Below are 18,809 nucleotides of genomic sequence, written 5' to 3'. Positions count from 1 at the left end.
ATAATTTCTGAGGGGATCAGACCCGCCAATGACAAGAACAGGCAGTGCCCCAGCAGGGAGTGTGTGTGGGCAGCGTTCTGTCTGAGGCGCCTTTTGGAGCCAGCAAATGTGCTGGGAGCCCAGCACTGTATTCCCGCCGGGCTCTCCCAGCTGCCTCAGGTCTCCAGCTCACCTGTGGGAGGGGTGAAAGCAAGTGCATGCTCCTACTAGGGGCATCCTCGAGGAAGCTGTCTCCTGCCTCAGACTCCTACGAGCTCCCTCTGTGGTCACAGTGCTGGGGGAGAAACTGTGCGTGGCTAGAGCCTTGGGACACAGGAAGGGCAGCATTTCTCGCAATCTTAATGTAAATCGACTTGATAAACTAAATCAATCATTTCTTTGCAAGTACAAGTGCTCCAAACCACCTCTCTTCCTATCCCCTTTTCCTTCTCTCTCTTTCCCCACAGAGCCTGAAATCGCTTGGGGCCTGGGTGGGGTGGAGGGTGTAGCAATACTCCAGTCCTTTCCCGACCTTGACCCTGATCAAGTAGTGTTTCTGCATAGGAACCTGTTTTCATCTCTCTTATCTGGTCATTCCCAGAGTCTCTTCCAAGGAGCTAAATGAAGTCAGAGTGCAGGTGACAGCACACTGAAATAGGTGGCTTCCATAGTCTTAGCTGCTGAGCCCGATGACCTGCCTGAAATTATCCAATAGTACAAAGGAGTGGGGAGGGGAAAGCCTTATACCTACTTGATAATCATTTGCTTTGTCAAATAATCATATTCTTTGTCAAAGAATATTTTAACAGGCCCCTAGTGTCACGAGACACACTGGAATAAGAAACCCCATTGTCTCAAGAAGAATCCTAGCACTTCTGGGCCACAAATTACATGTATACCCAGTCAAGCAGATAGGAGACTTGTTCTCTCTCCAATTGCACACCACTGTGGGCATCTGTTCTGGTCACGCTGAGCTCAGGCCCCGTTTCTCCAGAGTGCCAGGCTCACCACGGTCCTCCTGGGTTCCCTGGCAATCAGAACCAAGACAAAGGAGATAGTGCTGACTGCGTTCCCTTTGCCCTGCACAGGAAAACCAGAGGGACTTACTTGTAACCTCGAGTTCAACTGTGAGGCATTGGTCACAGGGCCAGTGTTCTGGCAAACTCATTGTCTCCTTTATTACCCTCAAGGCTGACAAAGCTCTAGGCTGGCATCAAGGACAGAGGTAGTTTGGTAGACTGAGACCCTACAAGAGTTTACTGCCTTGTGGCTCAGCTCAAGCTCTTCCTCAACCTACACGTGAGGTCCTTGGCTAGTGAAAGATGCTGGGTGGCTGGACCTGGGCTGAGAGTGGACCTGGAACAAGGGGGGGCAGGTGGTGGGGTGGTGGTCTTTGGAGTTCTTCACGCTTTGCTGTATTAGGTAAGGAGGGCTTGGGGGGGAGGATGGAAAATGTCTCCATACCCCTACAGGCTAATTTAATTTCTTTTTCCTCCTGAAGATTGATAAAGATGCTCAGAAGTGTGGGGAGGGAAAGAGAGGTTAATATTTCTTTTTAGTTAACCAGTTCTGAAGGAGAGATTAATGTTGCAAATTTACTGTGTCTCACATATAAAATGGAAGGATTTTGATAGAAAGAACTAGAGACAGGAAGGAAAGAAAGGAGGAAACCAGATGACATCTTCTTACTACTTAAACTTTTTTTAAAAGAAAGAAAGTCATCTAAATCAGATGGGCTTGGGAGCTTTAGGTAGCTCTTTTCCCCTAGAGTTGCCACATCTTTTGGTCTTATGGAAGAGCCAGAATAAGGCCAACATGTCTAGGTAACATTTCATATCCCAGGAGTTACTCTACCATGAGCAATCCCCAGTGTGATGGATGGTGGAAATCTCCTTTAGAGAACCAAGGTTTACCAGGTCCTGTAGACCATCCCTCTCCCATCTAGATTTCTTGTTCTGAGAACTGACACTTCCTTCATCAACCTTAATTGAGATTTGTTGGTTTATATAAGTATAATAATGTACGAGGATGTTTTATTTTACAGCTCTCCTTCAACTCATCTTGGACCACCCCTTGGGTGTGGGCAGCTACTTCAACTTCATTTCAGACATCTGCTGGGCTAGGATGTGAAGTTACACTGCAAATTGTTCCAATATTTCCACATAGAAATTACATTCTGGAACATGATGGATTTAAAATCTCTATTTCATTGTGCTGTGTGAACTAGTCAGGACACCGGAATGCATCTAGGTAAATCACCAACCTGCTGGGTGATTTGGAGCAAGTCATTTCTTTAGTTTCTCTGTGTTAAAATGGTATCTACTTTTCATGTGCCATGGATTGTGATATCAAGCTTTGAGTCCCTCTGATAAACCCCAGTAAAAAGCACTATGTAAAATCTTTCTTATGATGAGAAAAAACACCCCTTTGGCATTAAAATGGCCACCATAAACACTAAGAGCTGAAAGCAATGCAAAATTCAGACCGGTGAATCAAAGAGAAATCTAGAGAAATAATGCTTTCTGGATCACACTTATATCACAATAAATGCCATGCTCTCTAAGCACAAGTGCAATAACTTATGCAGGAAAGAGAGAGAAGGTAGAGCACAGAAGGCACAGAAGACACCCGCCAGCAGCCCCGTGCCAGCCCCCACCAGCATGCACGGCCAGCTGCAGACACTTCTCCACCAGCTGAGATGTGGTAAACGAGGAAAGAGAAGCAGATAAGCAACATACGCACCAGCCTGGGACTTACATCCTAAGATCTTGCAGTCACTTCTTACTAACCGCCACAGACACAATAATAGCGTATTAGGGTTTGCAAGTAAAGGACAGTGGGTGAATTATCACAGCAGCAAAGGAAAGGCTGAACCTCCAGCAGAGCACACAAACCACCTGCCTGCATTCCCTGGCAGGTGACAATAAAAGGTGCCTCCCCTCACAACCTCCCTCCCCTGTCATTCGTCATTTGCACTTGAGCAGAGAAGCAGCAGAAAACATTCCAGACACGCAGAAACTAAGCCCCCTGTGGTCCGTGGGTACCTGGCAGAAAGCAGTGTTCCTGGCAGAGCATACAAAGAGGCTGCCAGCATTTGTGTTAGCCCTAGCCCAGGCTGAGTGCTCGGTCCAGGTCCCCAGAGTGGGCTGAGGCAGGACCACAGCAGGGAGGATGAGGGAGGGGTTTGAGAGATACATACGAAGGACAGAGGATCCAGCCAGACTTCCAACCTTCCGCACATCGTTATCTAAGGACAGAAGGATGCAGTGTGTTTCAGAGGCAATTCAGAAAACACACCTTCTTAAAGGAATTCTCCCTCTTCCACCCCACCCACAGCACCAATCAACCCTGTAAAAACAGGGCAATCAGGTGGAAGTGTAAAAAGTAAAATAAACTTGTCTTTTCATATTGAAAATTACCACTATCCATCCCTAACGCTGGGTAATGTTACAGTCTACCACGTACTTCCACATCTAAAGCCTGGGAAGGTAAAAGGCTTGTTCAGGGTCCATAACGGGAGTCACAACTTGAACCCAGATGCATTTTCTCCACTGTCCCACTGCTTCCCCAATAAGCTATGGCTTGGAAACTGGAATACCTGAGCAAGCAGTGGTCATGATGGCTGGGACACCATAGTAGGTGAAGGCTCCGTTCTCGAAGCGAAGGCCTTCCTTACCAACCTCCACCTCCACTTTACCCTGGAGAAAGAAGGAAGTGTACTAAGGGTGTGGACAGCACTTCCAGATCTACTAGTGATTACGACCCTAAGCACTTCTGCTTGGATAGTAAGTGGACTTAAATTCTTATCACAGGGAAATGTGAATTCTGTCTGGATACGTTTCAGAAACAGCAACTCCAACTTCAGAAGGCCTTGGCAGTAAATTACTTGCTTAGTTCATAAAGCAGCATCCTGTCATGTACATCCAAGCTTTCCTTGCAGACTGTAATGGCTCTTCCATGATGCGGGTCCAGGCACCAGCTAGCCCAGAACCCTGTAAACTGCCCCACAGGTGTAGTCTGAGACTAAACCATCTCTAAGTCTGGCTGAGATAAAGCCTGATTCTGTGAGAAGCTTGTGCATATAAGTGTGCGTCTATGGGCCTGAAATCCACTGCATGGATCCGCCCACACCCTATGAAGCCTGTACTATTTTTCTGAGACTAAACCATCTCTAAGTCTGGCTGAGATAAAGCCTGATTCTGTGAGAAGCTTGTGCATATAAGTGTGCGTCTATGGGCCTGAAATCCACTGCATGGATCCGCCCACACCCTATGAAGCCTGTACTATTTTTATCCCCAGTTTATAGATGAATCATTTCTGAGGCTCAGAGAGGTTAAATAGCTCGGTCATGGTTAGTTAGACTTTAAAGCTAGATCTTTCCAATTTCTGAACCTACACTCTTGCCACTACATTTTACGCCTCCAAGATTTATTTGAAAATGGTTAAGTTTATATTAGGCATAAGACTCTATGTGTTCCTTGTGTTATATAAACGATGTAACAGGACACTTCTCCATTTCCAACAGTAAAGAATGTAACTCCATTTCTGGAGAAGAGAGGGCATTTTACTGAGGCTATCTGGAAGGATGGGTGTGAGGCACACTACCGAGTCTGAGCAGACAGGCTGCAGGGGAACTGTTACAGAGAGGCCCTTTCTAAGTCCATGTGAGTTTAACGAAGATTTTAAGACAATCACTGTATTTAGGGTTCACCAGATTCTGTTGGAAAGAGACAGGGAATAGGGGCGGAGTTAATGGTGGAGCCAGGCCAGGACACCAGCACTACCTAGTGCTGGAACCATGCCTGACACTTATTTACAGGCCTTTCCAGGCACCCAGGGCAAAGGGTGACTGTACTCCTGTGAGTACCGGGAAGATGCTGCCCCTCTTTCATTTGCTCGTTTGTTCCCTTCCCAGTCTTCTGAAGGAGGAGAAGATTAAGGGACTGCAAAGGCTGAAGTGTGGTAGAGAGAGCGGATGTGTTCTGTGCGCTTTCAGAGAGCAGAGCAAGGACCAGTGGGTGGAAATCAGACATGGTGAGATTTCAGCTCAACAGAGAGAAGGGCCTGAAACAAGAAGTGCCTGAAGTTTGGGAGGCAGTGCACAGTTGCATTCCCGGGCATGGCCAAGCAGAGACAAGGAGGTGTTAGGGATTCTGTAGGGCAGCAGGTTCGGAAATTCAGTGGCAGAACCCCTCTGCTGGGAGGTACCCACTGCATCCCACCACAAACATCGCTGATGTCAGATTAAATGCCATCAAGATCCCACCACTCCAGGACGCCAGCCAGTCACACCTGTCCCCTCTGAGCGTCGCGGACAAACACCCACACCAACTGGCCTTGCTCCCAGGGCAGCCAGCCGAGCCTTGGAACCTGGCACAGAGGAGGCATGGCCGTTCCTCTCCAGTCTAGAGAGGTCCTGTCTTGCCCTTGGGGGGTCCGTGGCTTTCCCACTCACCTGCAGAAGTAGCACAAAGTAGTCCACCGGGCGGTTGCGCTGGTACAGGTAGTGTTCCGGGGCCTTCTTGTTCTTCTCATCACACTTCAGCTCCTGGATCACGTTGGGATGTTTCAGGAGCCGCAGCAGGATCTTCTCCGAGAGGTACAGAGACTTAAACGGCTCCACTTCTAGGGGAGACCGGGAGGCAGGAGGATTGGCAGCTGGGAGGAGTCAGGATGGGCACAGCCAGGGCCATTCATGCTCTCAGGCACCAAGCTAGCAGGATTCCTGCAGTTCCCTTGGGTGGGTGGGGGTCTTAAGCCCACGTGTGTGTCTCAGGCCCTCTGGGGATGTGTGTCCCTGCAACTGGCACCTCAGGAGAAACAGGTCACCATTTTGGCAATGTCAGTTTTGTTATTATTTTTCTCCTTGACTTTATTTAAAGCTGCACATAAACTTAAAAAAGAAGAAAATCCTGCCATTTGTGACAACATGGAGGAACCTGGAGGATGTTATGCTAAGTGACATAAGCCAGGCACAGGCACAAATACTACTCGATACCATTTATATGATGAATCAAAAATAGTAAAATTCATAGAAGCAGAGAGAATGGGCTGGGGGAAGGAGGTAATGGGGAGGTATTAGTCAAAGGGTACAGAGTTCTGGTTATGCCAGATGAATAAATCCTAGAGACCTACTGCTCAGCCTAGAGAGCCTAAGAGCAATACTATCCTGTATACTTAAAAATTTGCTAAGACAGTAGATCTTGTTTTTTTTTTTTTTTGCGGTACGCGGGCCTCTCACTGTTGTGGCCTCTCCCGTTGCGGAGCACAGGCTCCGGAAGCGCAGGCTCAGCGGCCATGGCTCACGGGCCCAGCCGCTCCGCGGCATGTGGGATCTTCCCGGACCGGGGCACGAGCCCGTGTCTCCTGCATCGGCAGGCGGACTCTCAACCACTGCGCCACCAGGGAAGCCCGGACAGTAGGTCTTATGTTAACACACACATGCAAAAATAATAATAACAAATAAAGAGGGTGGGAGGAAACTCTTGGAAGTGATGGATATGTTTATGGCATAGATTACGATGATGGTTTCCTGGTGTATGCTTATCTCCAAGCTCATCAAGTTGTATACATTAAATATGTACCGTTTTTTTTGTATATCAATTATACCTCAATAAAGTTGTTCAAAAAGCAATAAGAGGGACTTCCCTGGTGGCACAGTGGCTAAGAATCTGCCTGCCAATGAAGGGGACATGGGCTCGAGCCCTGGTCCGGGAAGATACCACATGCCGTGAGCAACTAAGCCTGTGCGCCACAACTACTGAGCCTGTGCTCTAGAGCCCATGTGCGACAACTACTGAGCCCACGTGCCGCAACTACTGAGTTGGACGTGGATAAGTAAGCCATGTAAACATGGCTAAAAAAGTTTTAATGCTACAATCAAATGAAATACAGAGAATTTAATCTGACTTATTTGTATGACGTGTATCTGTTGAATGAAATGAAATTTCAAGTTAACAGGAACAGTTAATTATTTAAGTGGGAAGTTCTCAATAATGAGAAGCATCACTATCATATTTACATATTAATAGATATTATTATTCATATTGTTATGTTATACTATACTATTATGGTATATCATTATATTAACAGATACAGCTGTTTTGTTCTAGGAAATCAGACAGCCAGTAATTAAAGGAAATCTGTATTCAGAACTAGATAACATGTTGAAAACCCTAAAGAAGCTCCAATTTATTTATGTATTGATTTACTGATTTTCTTTATGACCTGAACTTTTAAAAAATTTTTATTGGAGTATATTGATTTACAATGTTGTGTTAGTTTCTGCAGTACAGCAAAGCGAATCTGTTATACATATACATATATCTACCCTGTTTTGGATTCTTTTCCCATATAGGCCATTACAGAGTATTGGGTAGAGTTCCCTGTGCTATTCAGTAGGTCCTTATTAGTTATCTATTTCATATATAGTAGTGTGTATGTGTCAATCTCAATCTTCCAATTTATCCCTCCCCACTCTTACCTCCTGGTAATCAAGTTTATTTTCTACATCTGTAACTCTCTTAGAAGCTCCAATTTAAAATTTTCTACTTTTTAGTAACTGGAACAGTACTAGCACTCATTATATACTCAATAAATACATGTTAGATTAATTACATATTGAACTTAGTAATGTGTGTGATCGTTCTAGGTCAGCACATTCATTAGGCATGGGTGAGAATGTTAGACGGTTCAAAGACAAACTACTTTCTTCACAAGAAGAAGTTTATCTTTGGATCCTCTCTTTTTTTTTCCTTTCTAAAGATTCCAGTATTCACAATCCACATCTGTATTTGAAGAACTCGTAGCTCACAGGCCTACATGGCCCCTGGAGGGTCTGGGCCCCAGGGCCTCTGTGGCTGCACAGGACATCGCCTGTCCCTCCCTGAAGAACCCTCTGGGGCCCACCAACTCCTGCCTTGAAGCAGGTGGAGGAAGGGAAAGTGCAGCGGTGAATTCCTCAGCCCTTTTTTCGAGTAGAAGAGAGAAAAGCAGAGTAGCATTATGCTCACTTCCCCACCTAGAAGATCAGGCCTGAGGCTGAAAATGACAGTATGTGGAGTCCTGTCGCCCCACCTAAGATGACCTCCTCTCCTGGAACAGTGGTTCTCAGTCCCAGAATTGGAATTAGGTCGTAAGGTATTAAAAGTGATTGGTGCCTGGGTCCCACCCTCCAGAGCTGCCTTGCCTGCCTGCGGTGGAGATGCAGGCGGGCAGAGTCATCATACCTGTGGCCATGAAGCGGTGCGTGGCCAGCAGAAGCTGCGGAGAGATCTTCACCCTCATCTCCGAGTCAGAAAGCTTAAACAAGGAGAAGTCGTGCCGCTTCCTCTCCCTGTGTGGGACCCTCTGCTTTTTCCGGTTGTCGGCTGTCGGGACAGGGGACACATTGCAGCTATCTCAGAATCGCTAATGGTTTTTGGAGGTTTCACCATAGCCACCTGAGACAGAGAGCTCCTTTGGGGCCACAGGGATTTCTGGAAAGTGTCAACTGTAGGTGACACCGCAACATCTCTTTCCCAGAGACTGGAAGGATGTGGATAAGGGGTAGAAGGTGGGAGCTGCTGCCATGTCTCAGTGCTACTTGCACTGAAGTGGTGAACAGTGGAAAAGGGGAAGGCCAGCCTGGGGCTCCCAAGTTCAGGCTTCTAGGGCTGGCCTCCCTGTTTACGAGCTGTGCAAGCTCTCTAAGCATCAGAGTGTTGGTGTGTTTTAATCTATACAATAAGGTTAGTGATTAATCATAATTTTTCTGCTTATCTCAGGAGTCTCTTATTATGAGACTCCAATCTGAACCTATCTGTGAAATGCTTACAAAAAGGCGTTCAAACGCGAGGAACTTGCACGCTTAGCCTCAAGGACTTTGGCAGGGCCCAGGGGGTTTCTGCCTCTGCCTTTCTCCTGTCCCCAGAGCTGAGCTCACCTGGTCTCTTCCTGCTGATTTAAACCACACTCTGAGTGGTACCTGAGGCATGCCACCCAAGGGAGGAGGGCAGTCACCCCCTCTCCCCACTGACAATTCTCTTGCTTCAACCCTGGCCCCTCCACAGGGAAAGAACTGGGGGAAATAAAGGAAAGAAGGAAAAAAAATGGAAATAGCTCTGTAATCCATAAAGGTGTGGCCTCTGGGTGGCGGCCTCAGGCAGGACTATTGTGATTACTAATTGAGAAAATCTCTGCTTTTTCCAGTTTAATTTTTTCTTCCTGCTTTTTAAAAGCTTGTCTTAAAAAACATGTTTAGGGGGTAAGGGGAATGTTTTCTTTGGTCATGTCTCTTTTGCTTTCCCTTAGTATTGAGTAAAATTTTGAAACTTTAGTCTATCTTAACCTGTGTTAAGGGGAGCAAAGAAACAGATTTGGGTTTTCTCCAAAGTTGGCCTAGAGAAAAACAGGGCTGCAGGGAACTTTCAGTGCAGGCTGAGAGGACACAGTGGAAATGAAAGGGAATGAACTCCAGGGACAGGGTTTCCTTCGGACTCTCCCCCTCCCTTTGGAGCTCACCCCACCACACGACTGGGGCCCCCTTCTAGAGGGAGAAAGGGCCTTCCACCGCACTGCTCTCTTGTGGGCCTGCCTTGGACTCTGGGCCCTGGCTTTAACACTCCTTGTGTCTGGCTGCCACAGTGGTGAGATCCAGGCCCAGCTGCCCTGGGGGGTCAGGGTCCAGGGAGAAGCAACACTATATTCCTGGCTCCTTGGTCTTCTCAAAACGCTTAAGAATTCAAGCCGGAGTGGGAAAACCCTCTCTGCAAGATGGCAGCAAATATATGTATCAGACCAGTCCTTTTGTGCGACTAGTGAGTAACGTTCCGATTTGCATGACACGTTTGTCTAAATATCCCCTCTCCCTCCTCCATCAGAATGCCACCGAACAGTTCATTGTTGGAGAATCAGTATTCTGATCTCCCTCTTCATTCCTTCAATTCTATTAGTGTGCATTCGGAGTATCAGGTCGTTCAAACAAAGGCCCTCGGAAGAGCTTACTCATTTAGACCCCTGTCACTACTATCAGCCACTAACACTTTAGTGTGAATGTTTTCACCACTATATCTATTGAGACATTTGGGAATTCTAAATCATGAGCCATGGGCAGAGGTAGAGAAGGGAGAAAGGAATGGGGGAGGGAGAAATTAACCCCTAACTCAAGAAGATGAGCCCCCTCAGGGCTCCACAGCAATAGCAGACACTGGGACACTCCTGCTATGTTTCGTTAAGGCCTGACCCACCTCTTAGGTCTCACCCCAAAGTGAAGCACTCTCTCTGTACCACTCACTGCCTTAGAGTCTCAAAACCTTTTCTACAGGGAGCTAGTCTCTGAACAGCTGCCTCTAGCAAACTAAGGATAGGGGTCCGGAATGGGTTATCTGAGGGGAGGAAAAGGGACTGCTGTCCCAGGTGATGAAATTCATTTGGGAGGAGGAAACACTTCCTAGCCTAGGGACTCCCACGGATTTAGATAACACTCCCATCCCTGAGGAAAGCAGGCCTTTGTAATGTTTGCAAGCAAAGCTGTGATAAGCTCAGTAACCGAAAGCAGTCACTATCTGCAAGAAGGAGTCCGTGTTGTTCCTGAGGGGGAGTGGGGAGGGGGGGCGAGGAGGCCAGAAAGGAGGGAGCAGGGACCAGAGCCGGGGGCGGGACGGGGGGAGAGGGAGAAACCAGGCGGCAGGGCTGAAAACGCACAAGGGACAAGAGCGACTAAAAGGGCGACTTCAGGTTTAGCTTAGGTTGTGGTGGGCAGTCTCGTGAGTCTCTACGGCTCACGGATGTTTTGAATGAGTGGATCCTGAGTGGAACCCCAGGGGGTGCTGGGGTCTGTGTCTAGGTGGACGAAGAGACAAACCAGGAACAGCACAGGGGACAGAAACAAGGGCAGAGGGGTCATCCGAGGTGCACTTTATTTCCTTTGGTTCCTTTTCCATCCAAAGGCCAGGAGGTCTCCTTTTCATAGTCTTGGCTGTGTTCCTGAAGGTTCCCTCTGGACAAACATTTAGCTAGCACACTCTCAGTGACTCAGGGATGGTTCAAGTCAGGGCATCTTGCCGTGCCGGCTCCTGGCAGGAGGGGGCTGACACACAGCAATGCCTGGGGCTTGTCCTGACCCCCTTTTACACTGTTCACCAAACTAAGCCAGCTCTGAGAATCTCAGAGAAAAATATGATGGCCTTGGACAAGAGCCAAGGCTGTGCACTTACTGTAGAGGTCAGTTTCATCCAGGATCTCCGACTTGATGATCTCCTCTATGATGTCCTCCAGTGTGACAATGCCCATCACCTCATAGAAGGGGTCCCCTTCTCCCTCATTATTCACCCGCTGGACAATGGCCAGGTGAGACTTTCCTAGAGACGAAGGAAGTCACAGTTAAGCATCTGGGACATTTTCAGAGAACTTTCCTTGTGAGAAAATTGTACTAAGTTTACCTCTGACCAGTCTTGGGACTCAACCCATCCCAGGACCTCTTTAAAATATGAAGTTTGTGTACAAGTTCTTATAAATGCAAACTTTATACTTTTACATCACCGTCTCTTCTTAAGAAAGTTACCTAATATACACAATGTATTTTAAATGTTTTTTTCTGTAACTTTCCTATGTTAGCAAGTATATCTAAGCTGAAGGACAATGAATAATCTAATTGAGAGAACAAGAATTTGGCATCAGAAGAATTAGGTTAGAAGCCTTTTTCCTCCAGCAAACTTCCCTGCCCCCACCCCCTACTATCCCAGTGACTATCTGTGCAACTGATCCTGGATAAATCATTAAACCTGTACTGAGCCTCAATCTTCTCATCTAGAATTAGGGGATAATACCAGTATGGTGATTTTCAAACACGGCCCCCAAATTCTTTGATATGCCTTCTACTGAGAGGTGTGGTCTAATCCCTTCCCTTGAGTCTGGGCAGGCTTGTGACTGCTTCAACCAATAGAGAACAGGGAAGTGTCGGCTATGAGGCTTCTGAGGCCAAAAGGCGTGTATCTTCTGCTGTAGAAACACTCTAAGAAGTCTGACAACTATCGTGAGGCCACCATGGTGCAGAGGTCACATGTAGGTGCTAAGGTGACAGTCCCAGCTGAGCCTGGCCTTTCCGCCATCCCACCAAAGCGCCAGACAGGTTAGAGAAGAAGCCATCTTGGCAGTGGATCTAGCCCCACCGCTGGTGTCCTCCCCAGCCATCCAAGATGTCTCCAGCTGGGGGCACAGTCACAGAGAAGCAGAGATAAGCAACTCCCACTGTACCTTGTCTGAATTCCTGACTCAGGAATCTGTGAGCATAATAAAATGATTGTTGTTTTATGCTTCCAAGTTTTGGGGTGGCTTGTTAGCAGCAGTGGTAACTAGGACAACCAATATCCATAAGGTAATTGTGGAGCTCAGATGACTTGGTGGATGTGTGAAAACGCTGTGTAAACTATGATGTGTCATAGGCAGTTAACTGACTGCCCAACCACTGAATAATAGTTAACATTTATTGAGCTCTAACTACAAGCCAGGTACTATTCGGAGCACTTTACAGTATTAGTTCATTTAATCCTCTTAACAACCCCTGAGACAAGTACCATTATTATCCCTATTTTACAAGTGAAAGAACTGAGGCACAGATTGGTTAAGTAATAAGCCTAAAGTTACACAGCCTGTAAGTGGCAGAGCTGATTGTGAACCCAGGTAACCAGGTTCGGTCCTAACCGAACGACTGAGTCTTACCTAACAGTCCTGCTTCACCTTGATTTGTTTTCAGTTGCTGACAGATGCATTTCCTGGATCTGTTTCTAAAATGTCAACCTGGGTGGTTCTTTTCCTTGGCTAAGAGAACATCTCTTTAAATTAGGAGAATATCTAGGGTACTGACTCAGATGTTATTCTTGCCAGAAAAAAAAAAAGGAAGTTCATGCCTTATCATTACTACCCTTTATAAACTTTTGCTTGGCCATTGCTAAAAATATCAGATAAGAGGAGTAGTCAGTTTGCCAGAGGCATAATTAACCATTAACATTTAAACAAATGAATTTCTGTATCAAATACCTCAAATCACAAGATAGCTACTTAGTGGGATTTTTAATAATGGGAAAGATGGTATCCATATCACTCAAGAATGGTCTCTAATTTCCTCTCTACCTTCAACCCATCTCTCCCAAACTGATCTGATCAGGCCACTGCCCTGCTCAAACACCCGCCAAGTCTCCCTAGTGTGCACAAAATCAAATCGAGGCTCCTTAGTTCGCTATTATCAAGACTGTAAAATGTAGCTCTTCCCCATCTTTCTGACTGTGTGCCTGCTGCATCCTCTAATCATCCTGGACTCCAGGTGCACCAGGTTACCTCCAGCTCCTCAACTTCCTCCACGTCCACTCTCCAAGTCCTCACTCACACTGCTTCCTTCTCCTACTCTGTCTCCACTGACCCTTTGAGTTCCAGCTCAGGTGCCAGCTCCTCAAGAAAGCTCTCCCAGATTTGCCCCATTTTGTATCTGAATCAACCTCTCCTTGCCTGTGTTTCTAAGCCCTTGATAACTCCATTAGCGCATTGATCACAATTTGCCGCTTCTCGTATCTTGCAATGTGTGTGTCCTCTACTGGACCACGTTTCCTCCTCAGATCATAAGCTTCTTCAGGACAAAGGCTCATACACTGAGACAGGGTTCTCTCCATATAACAGGCAGCCAATAAGTGCCTGAGGAACTGAAGTAAGACTGAATAAAAATCCATAGTTGATGTAATAGACGGTATTAAACCCAGACACTAAAACCTTTCTAAAAAATAAACTACAGGGGCTTCCCTGGTGGCGCAGTGGTCGAGAGTCCGTCTGCCGATGCAGGGGAAACGGGTTCGTGCCCCAGTACGGGAAGATCCCACATGCCGCGGAGCAGCTGCGCCCGTGAGCCATGGCCGCTGAGCCTGCGCGTCTGGAGCCTGTGCTCCGCAATGGGAGAGGCCACAACGGTGAGAGGCCCGCGTACCGCGAAAAAAAAAAAAAAAAAAAACCAATGTGTTTAAATTAACATTTAAAATGCATCAGTGGTTCTAAAATTATCCTTTGAAACAACTACATCCTGCCCAATTGGACTGAAGTGTTTTGTAGCTTAAATAAGATTATGTTAACTGTTAGTATGTGCTCAATTTAAAGTTGTTTTTTTAACACCTGTTCTTAAACTTCTGGCACCTGTTCTCACTTTTCTGCTAACATGTGCTAGCAGATGACAAAACAAATGACTACCATAACGGAAGAAACTGGAAAAGTGATTTCTTAAAATTATTTTCTTTCTTTTTTAATTGGGGTAGCATTGTTTTACAATGTTGTGTTAGTTTCTACTGTACAGCAAAGTGGAGTTCCCTGTGCTGTACAGCAGGTTCTCATTAGTTATCTATTTTATACATATTAGTGTATATATGTCAATCCCAATCTCCCAATTCATCCAAAATTATTTTCTATAATTGGATAATTTTTGTTATGTGGAGCCCAGAACATATATAATATAGCCATACTTCCTGCCACTAAGAGATTAGTTCATATAATGGGATTAAATAAATTAACATCTTATGTTGTTTCACAAAGAGTGCCATAACTTCCATGTGAAAATCCACCATTTGTGTACACCTTATAAGGTCAATTTGAGGACAAGCTATGTGATCACCAGGCAGTAGAGATTTTAAGTCCTAATTGTAATATTCAAGACAATGTACTTATGTAATCTATTTAGAAACATTTTAAATTCACAATCAGCCTTTATGATTCCCTCAAATGCCTGTAGGGATCTACAAACAAATGAAGGAAGTCATTGTTTCTTGGGGACAGACTGGAACAGGAATCAGCAGTCACATAACCCTGTTCTGAGCTGACACCGGGACAAGAAAACCAGCTGTTCCCATGACACACATACCCGAGGTCCTTCCCTCAAAAAGGCTGGCCTTTAAGAGACTACCTCCTGGTACTCCTTCTCCTCCTGGGCCCCAGAAGTGTTGGGGAGCTGTGGGCCTGGGGCATAATAGGTTCACGGCTTTATCAAAGATCTTATCAACCCTGAGGGATGACTCACAAGTATTTAAAACTGGGGCAGCGGGGTCTCAAATTTCCCAAGTGTTTTCACCTTCTTCTGGGCAAAAGCTGGTTTCCAATATGCATTATCTCTCCTCCCACGGAGGAGTGTTGTGTTTACTTCCTAATGGCATACTTGAGGGAGTGGCTTAAATCTTGGCTAATCCCCTCTTCTGCCCTTCTATGAGGTTCTGTGAATGGGAACTGTGGCCTTTTCTGCTGAGCTGTCCCTCTACAGACCAGCAGAATTTTTCAAGTTCCTTCTCACGACTACTAGTCTATTGATTTCAGTTTCCTTCCAACTTACTAGAAAAGCGGGATATGTCTGTGAAATAATTTAGGCTGACAATGATGATCATTAACATTTATATGGAACTTAACAATTTGTTAAGAGGTTCCACACAGGGTACAGGAGAGTCATGGAGATTGTGAGCAGATGTTCCTGAGAATTGTGAGAAGCCCTCATTTTGTGAATTAGAAATGTTTGGCCAGGTCCCCAGCTTTCTCCAGAATCTATTGAGAGACAATAAGAACTGATGTCTTATGCATGTTTCTTGGGTAGGTCCTGTTCCAAGTGCTGATGATATATCAGTGAGTATGACGTAGGAGGAACAGTAAAGGAGACTGAGAAGGAGTTCCAGAAGGTAATGAGGTCTCATATTTCCCTCCTTCCAATTTTGGGTGTATAGTTCTTAATTTCCATGCCCTCATTGTATCCTGGATGACTGCACTAATATCCTAACCAGTCCTCCTTTTGTTTTTTTTTCTGTTCTAAGGCATACTATCCACTAAAACCAGATTGACTGCTCCCAAACATTGCACTTATGAAGTTATTCCTCATCTCAATAACATGGACCAATAACCACGGAGGGTCATTTCTGAGCTCTTTTTCCTGTCATTAGAGGCCTCCATGGTTTAGGGTATATACCTTGCCTTCTTTCCCACTACTCTATCAAAATATAGAGTATTTTGAATGCTTTTGAAAATATTTCTGAATGCTTTTTCCCCATTCAGAAAATAACTGGTCCAAGGATACTCAGCCAATAAATGGTGGAGTCAAAATGTGAACTCAGGGAACTGAAGAGGACCTACCCAGCTAGGATTTGTGGAAATCTCTGAGACGAACTAAACAAGACTGGATATTTTAACCTCAGGCCTTTTAGGCACAGAACTGGCCTAGGAGGCTGCCCATGGGGTCGATTTGACTCTCTCCAGGTTCAGGCTAAACATAACCAGGATCCTCTGCTTAACAATCACCATTGGCTAAGCTTTGGCAGATGGTGTCATTCTCAGGCCACAAAGCAATCTCAGATATGAGGAGGATACACAGAAGGGCCTTTGTTGTCCAGCAGATCTATTAGTTCTGAGCCAGCCCAGGGGCTATGGCCAAACTTGGCTAGTCTCTGGGAAAAGAGAGAGATGTGGCTCTGGGGGCCCTATCTGAAGGAAGCCAGACACCTGAGGTGGCCTGAAAACCCGCTATTCTGAAGGTTCTCATTCCAGGTGAAGACCGCCTACAGCTACTCCGACGTTCTCCAGACTGTTTCTGATCTAAACCAAGCTGACTCCTGAGAGCACAGGTCAACATCCACTCGATTTTCCAGTTTTTGCCATGGTGGTGATTACCACACCTACTGTAAACTGGGCTCATATGTCACCTCTGGTCTTCACCATCTCTTTGCAAAATGGGGATTGTTATTACTAATATGGAGATGAGGAAAATGACACTCAGAAAAATAAGTGACTCACTCAAGGCCGAGAATTAGTACGCCATAAAGTCAGGAAACAACTCAGGTCCGTCTGCCTCCATAGCCTGTGCTTCTCCCAGTACACCTTGCTGACTCCACATTTCAGGCCAGATCTCAGGTTTCCTGTCCCAAATGTGTTAAGAGAAATGGGAACTTATTTTGTAAATGGCTGAAAGTATGCAGAACTAATGCCCAGCACCTCACAAAGGCAGAGGAGGGCTTCAGACTGTGAAGGGGAAAGGAGGAGTCACTGTCCCCCCACTCCCCGGCACAATACGTCTGCCTTCCGGCTCAACCCTTCCCACATCCAGCCTGATATTTCATTTTGTGGACTGCTTGCAGCTTTAAGGGGTTTCATTGATCTGGCTGTGATATTTGTTTGTAGGTTAGTTTTTTTTTTTTTTTTTGCCTGGGATGTCTGAGGAAGGGCAGAGTGATACAGGAGGAAACTGAACTGATGACAGGATAAAAGAAATATAAGGAAATTTCCACAATCAATTTTGGTCTCCTGGGCCCTATCCAAAGTAAACAGCTCTCACTTTTATTTTCTTATTATATGCAATGACTTCTACATGGGCTGAATCAGAGAAAGCACTTGTTATACAGAACAACTAACTAGACAGAATTCATTTAACTAGATCAGTGAGGAGAGAGGCAAATGGTGGAATGTCTTAAATGCTGTACAAGCATTATCTTTAGCCTTTGCGTTAAGCTTACAACGTAGGATCAATATTGCTATTTTAAGAAGAAGGAAGGTAAGCCTCATTCAGAGTGGTAGAGTGGCCTGCCACAGTCACACAGCTCGTAAACAGATGAACTGGGCCCGGACTATGTCTGTGGCTCCACAGTCTGAGACAGCAAGTCACAGATGTGGCTTCCTGTTCTGCCTCAGTCACTAACACTGAGCAGGACACTTGTGTCTCCAGATTCCATGTGCCTTGTACAAAATGGGGATAAATTCTACTGACTTCACATGCATGGTGAGCACAAAATGAGTTACTGTTTGGAACGATCTTTGCAGAGGTAAATGCTTTGCAACTATAAGGGATTATCATTGCAATTTTATAATTTGTCTTTTCTGGGCCTCAGTTTTCTCCGCCTTAAAATTAAAGGATGGGATCAGGTGATCTCCAGCGTGCTTTTTTCTGGCTCTAAAATTCTATGCTTTTATAAGGCTAAACAGCCCCGGGCTACAAAAACAGTTTGGCTTAACAGGACGTTTCTTTGTGATGATGTATGACATACCAGAATTTTAACAGTGCCAATAGTTACAGCCTCTTGAGTTTACAAAGGAGCTTGAACTCCTAATGTTTGTATTTTAATTTTAAGAATAAAATGAGAAAAATTACCTTGACACATGCTAGACTTTAAAAAAAAATTTATACAATCAAATCAAATCACTTTCTATGAAATCAGGAAGAGAAACACAAAAAACGTTATCCTACCAGTCCTGCAGCAATCACCTAAATTTGGAAAAACAAAACAGTCCCTTTCTCTAGCTTAAAAAAAAGGCTGTACTTTGTAGTAATCCTGCTCTGCTTCATCAGAAATAGAGTAATCAATGCATTTATCACCAAAAATTTCTCGAGCCACTAAAAGGCAATTATAAAAAAAGCCAGGCATGTCACCCAGAACACCATGGTAACCAGCATCACCAGGGCATGAAAAAATAGTTGTTAGTCACTAGACTCTAAGCTGGTTGGCAGTTTGGCTTGCTAAGCAACGCTGCAAAAATAGCAGAGTAACGACCCATTATCTGGAGGTCTGACTTTGCATGGTCTTGAATCTGGCCCCAGAAGGAACTATCCCAGGTCTATATATCAACCCCATACCTGAGGCTCCCAGTCAAAGCCTAATTAATAATTTATTCAACAAATATTTATTGAAGCCTATCGTACACCAGGCACACAATTCTCAACGTACGTAATTACTTGGTTTCTCAGTTAAATAGAATTGACACAGAGTGGTTTTGTGATGAGTGAGGTGAGGGTAGGGATTTGCTTGAGGCCGACTCAAAGAGGACTAGAAGCTGACAGCCAGAGGACAGAGAAAAAT

General features: G+C 45.4%; 1 protein-coding gene across 1 annotated transcript in view; it reads right to left on the bottom strand.

The window, feature by feature from the left end:
- The window catches only part of CNNM1 (cyclin and CBS domain divalent metal cation transport mediator 1), a 46,732-nt gene that overhangs the window by 17,716 nt on the left and 10,207 nt on the right, over positions 1 to 18,809 (bottom strand). Inside the window, exons 2-6 of the mRNA XM_032608932.1 lie at positions 11,175 to 11,318; positions 8,208 to 8,348; positions 5,435 to 5,604; positions 3,578 to 3,677; positions 3,179 to 3,226 (exon numbers count right to left, since the gene is read on the bottom strand). Of these exons, the coding sequence (XP_032464823.1) occupies positions 3,179 to 3,226; positions 3,578 to 3,677; positions 5,435 to 5,604; positions 8,208 to 8,348; positions 11,175 to 11,318 (603 nt within the window). The remainder of the gene's footprint in view (positions 1 to 3,178; positions 3,227 to 3,577; positions 3,678 to 5,434; positions 5,605 to 8,207; positions 8,349 to 11,174; positions 11,319 to 18,809) is intronic.

Source organism: Phocoena sinus, chromosome 16 (assembly GCF_008692025.1).
Source record: "Phocoena sinus isolate mPhoSin1 chromosome 16, mPhoSin1.pri, whole genome shotgun sequence".
NCBI classification, from domain to species: Eukaryota; Metazoa; Chordata; class Mammalia; order Artiodactyla; family Phocoenidae; genus Phocoena; species Phocoena sinus.
The sequence above is the reverse complement of the archived record's forward strand: the minus strand, read 5'-3'. Positions and strand labels throughout refer to the sequence as shown.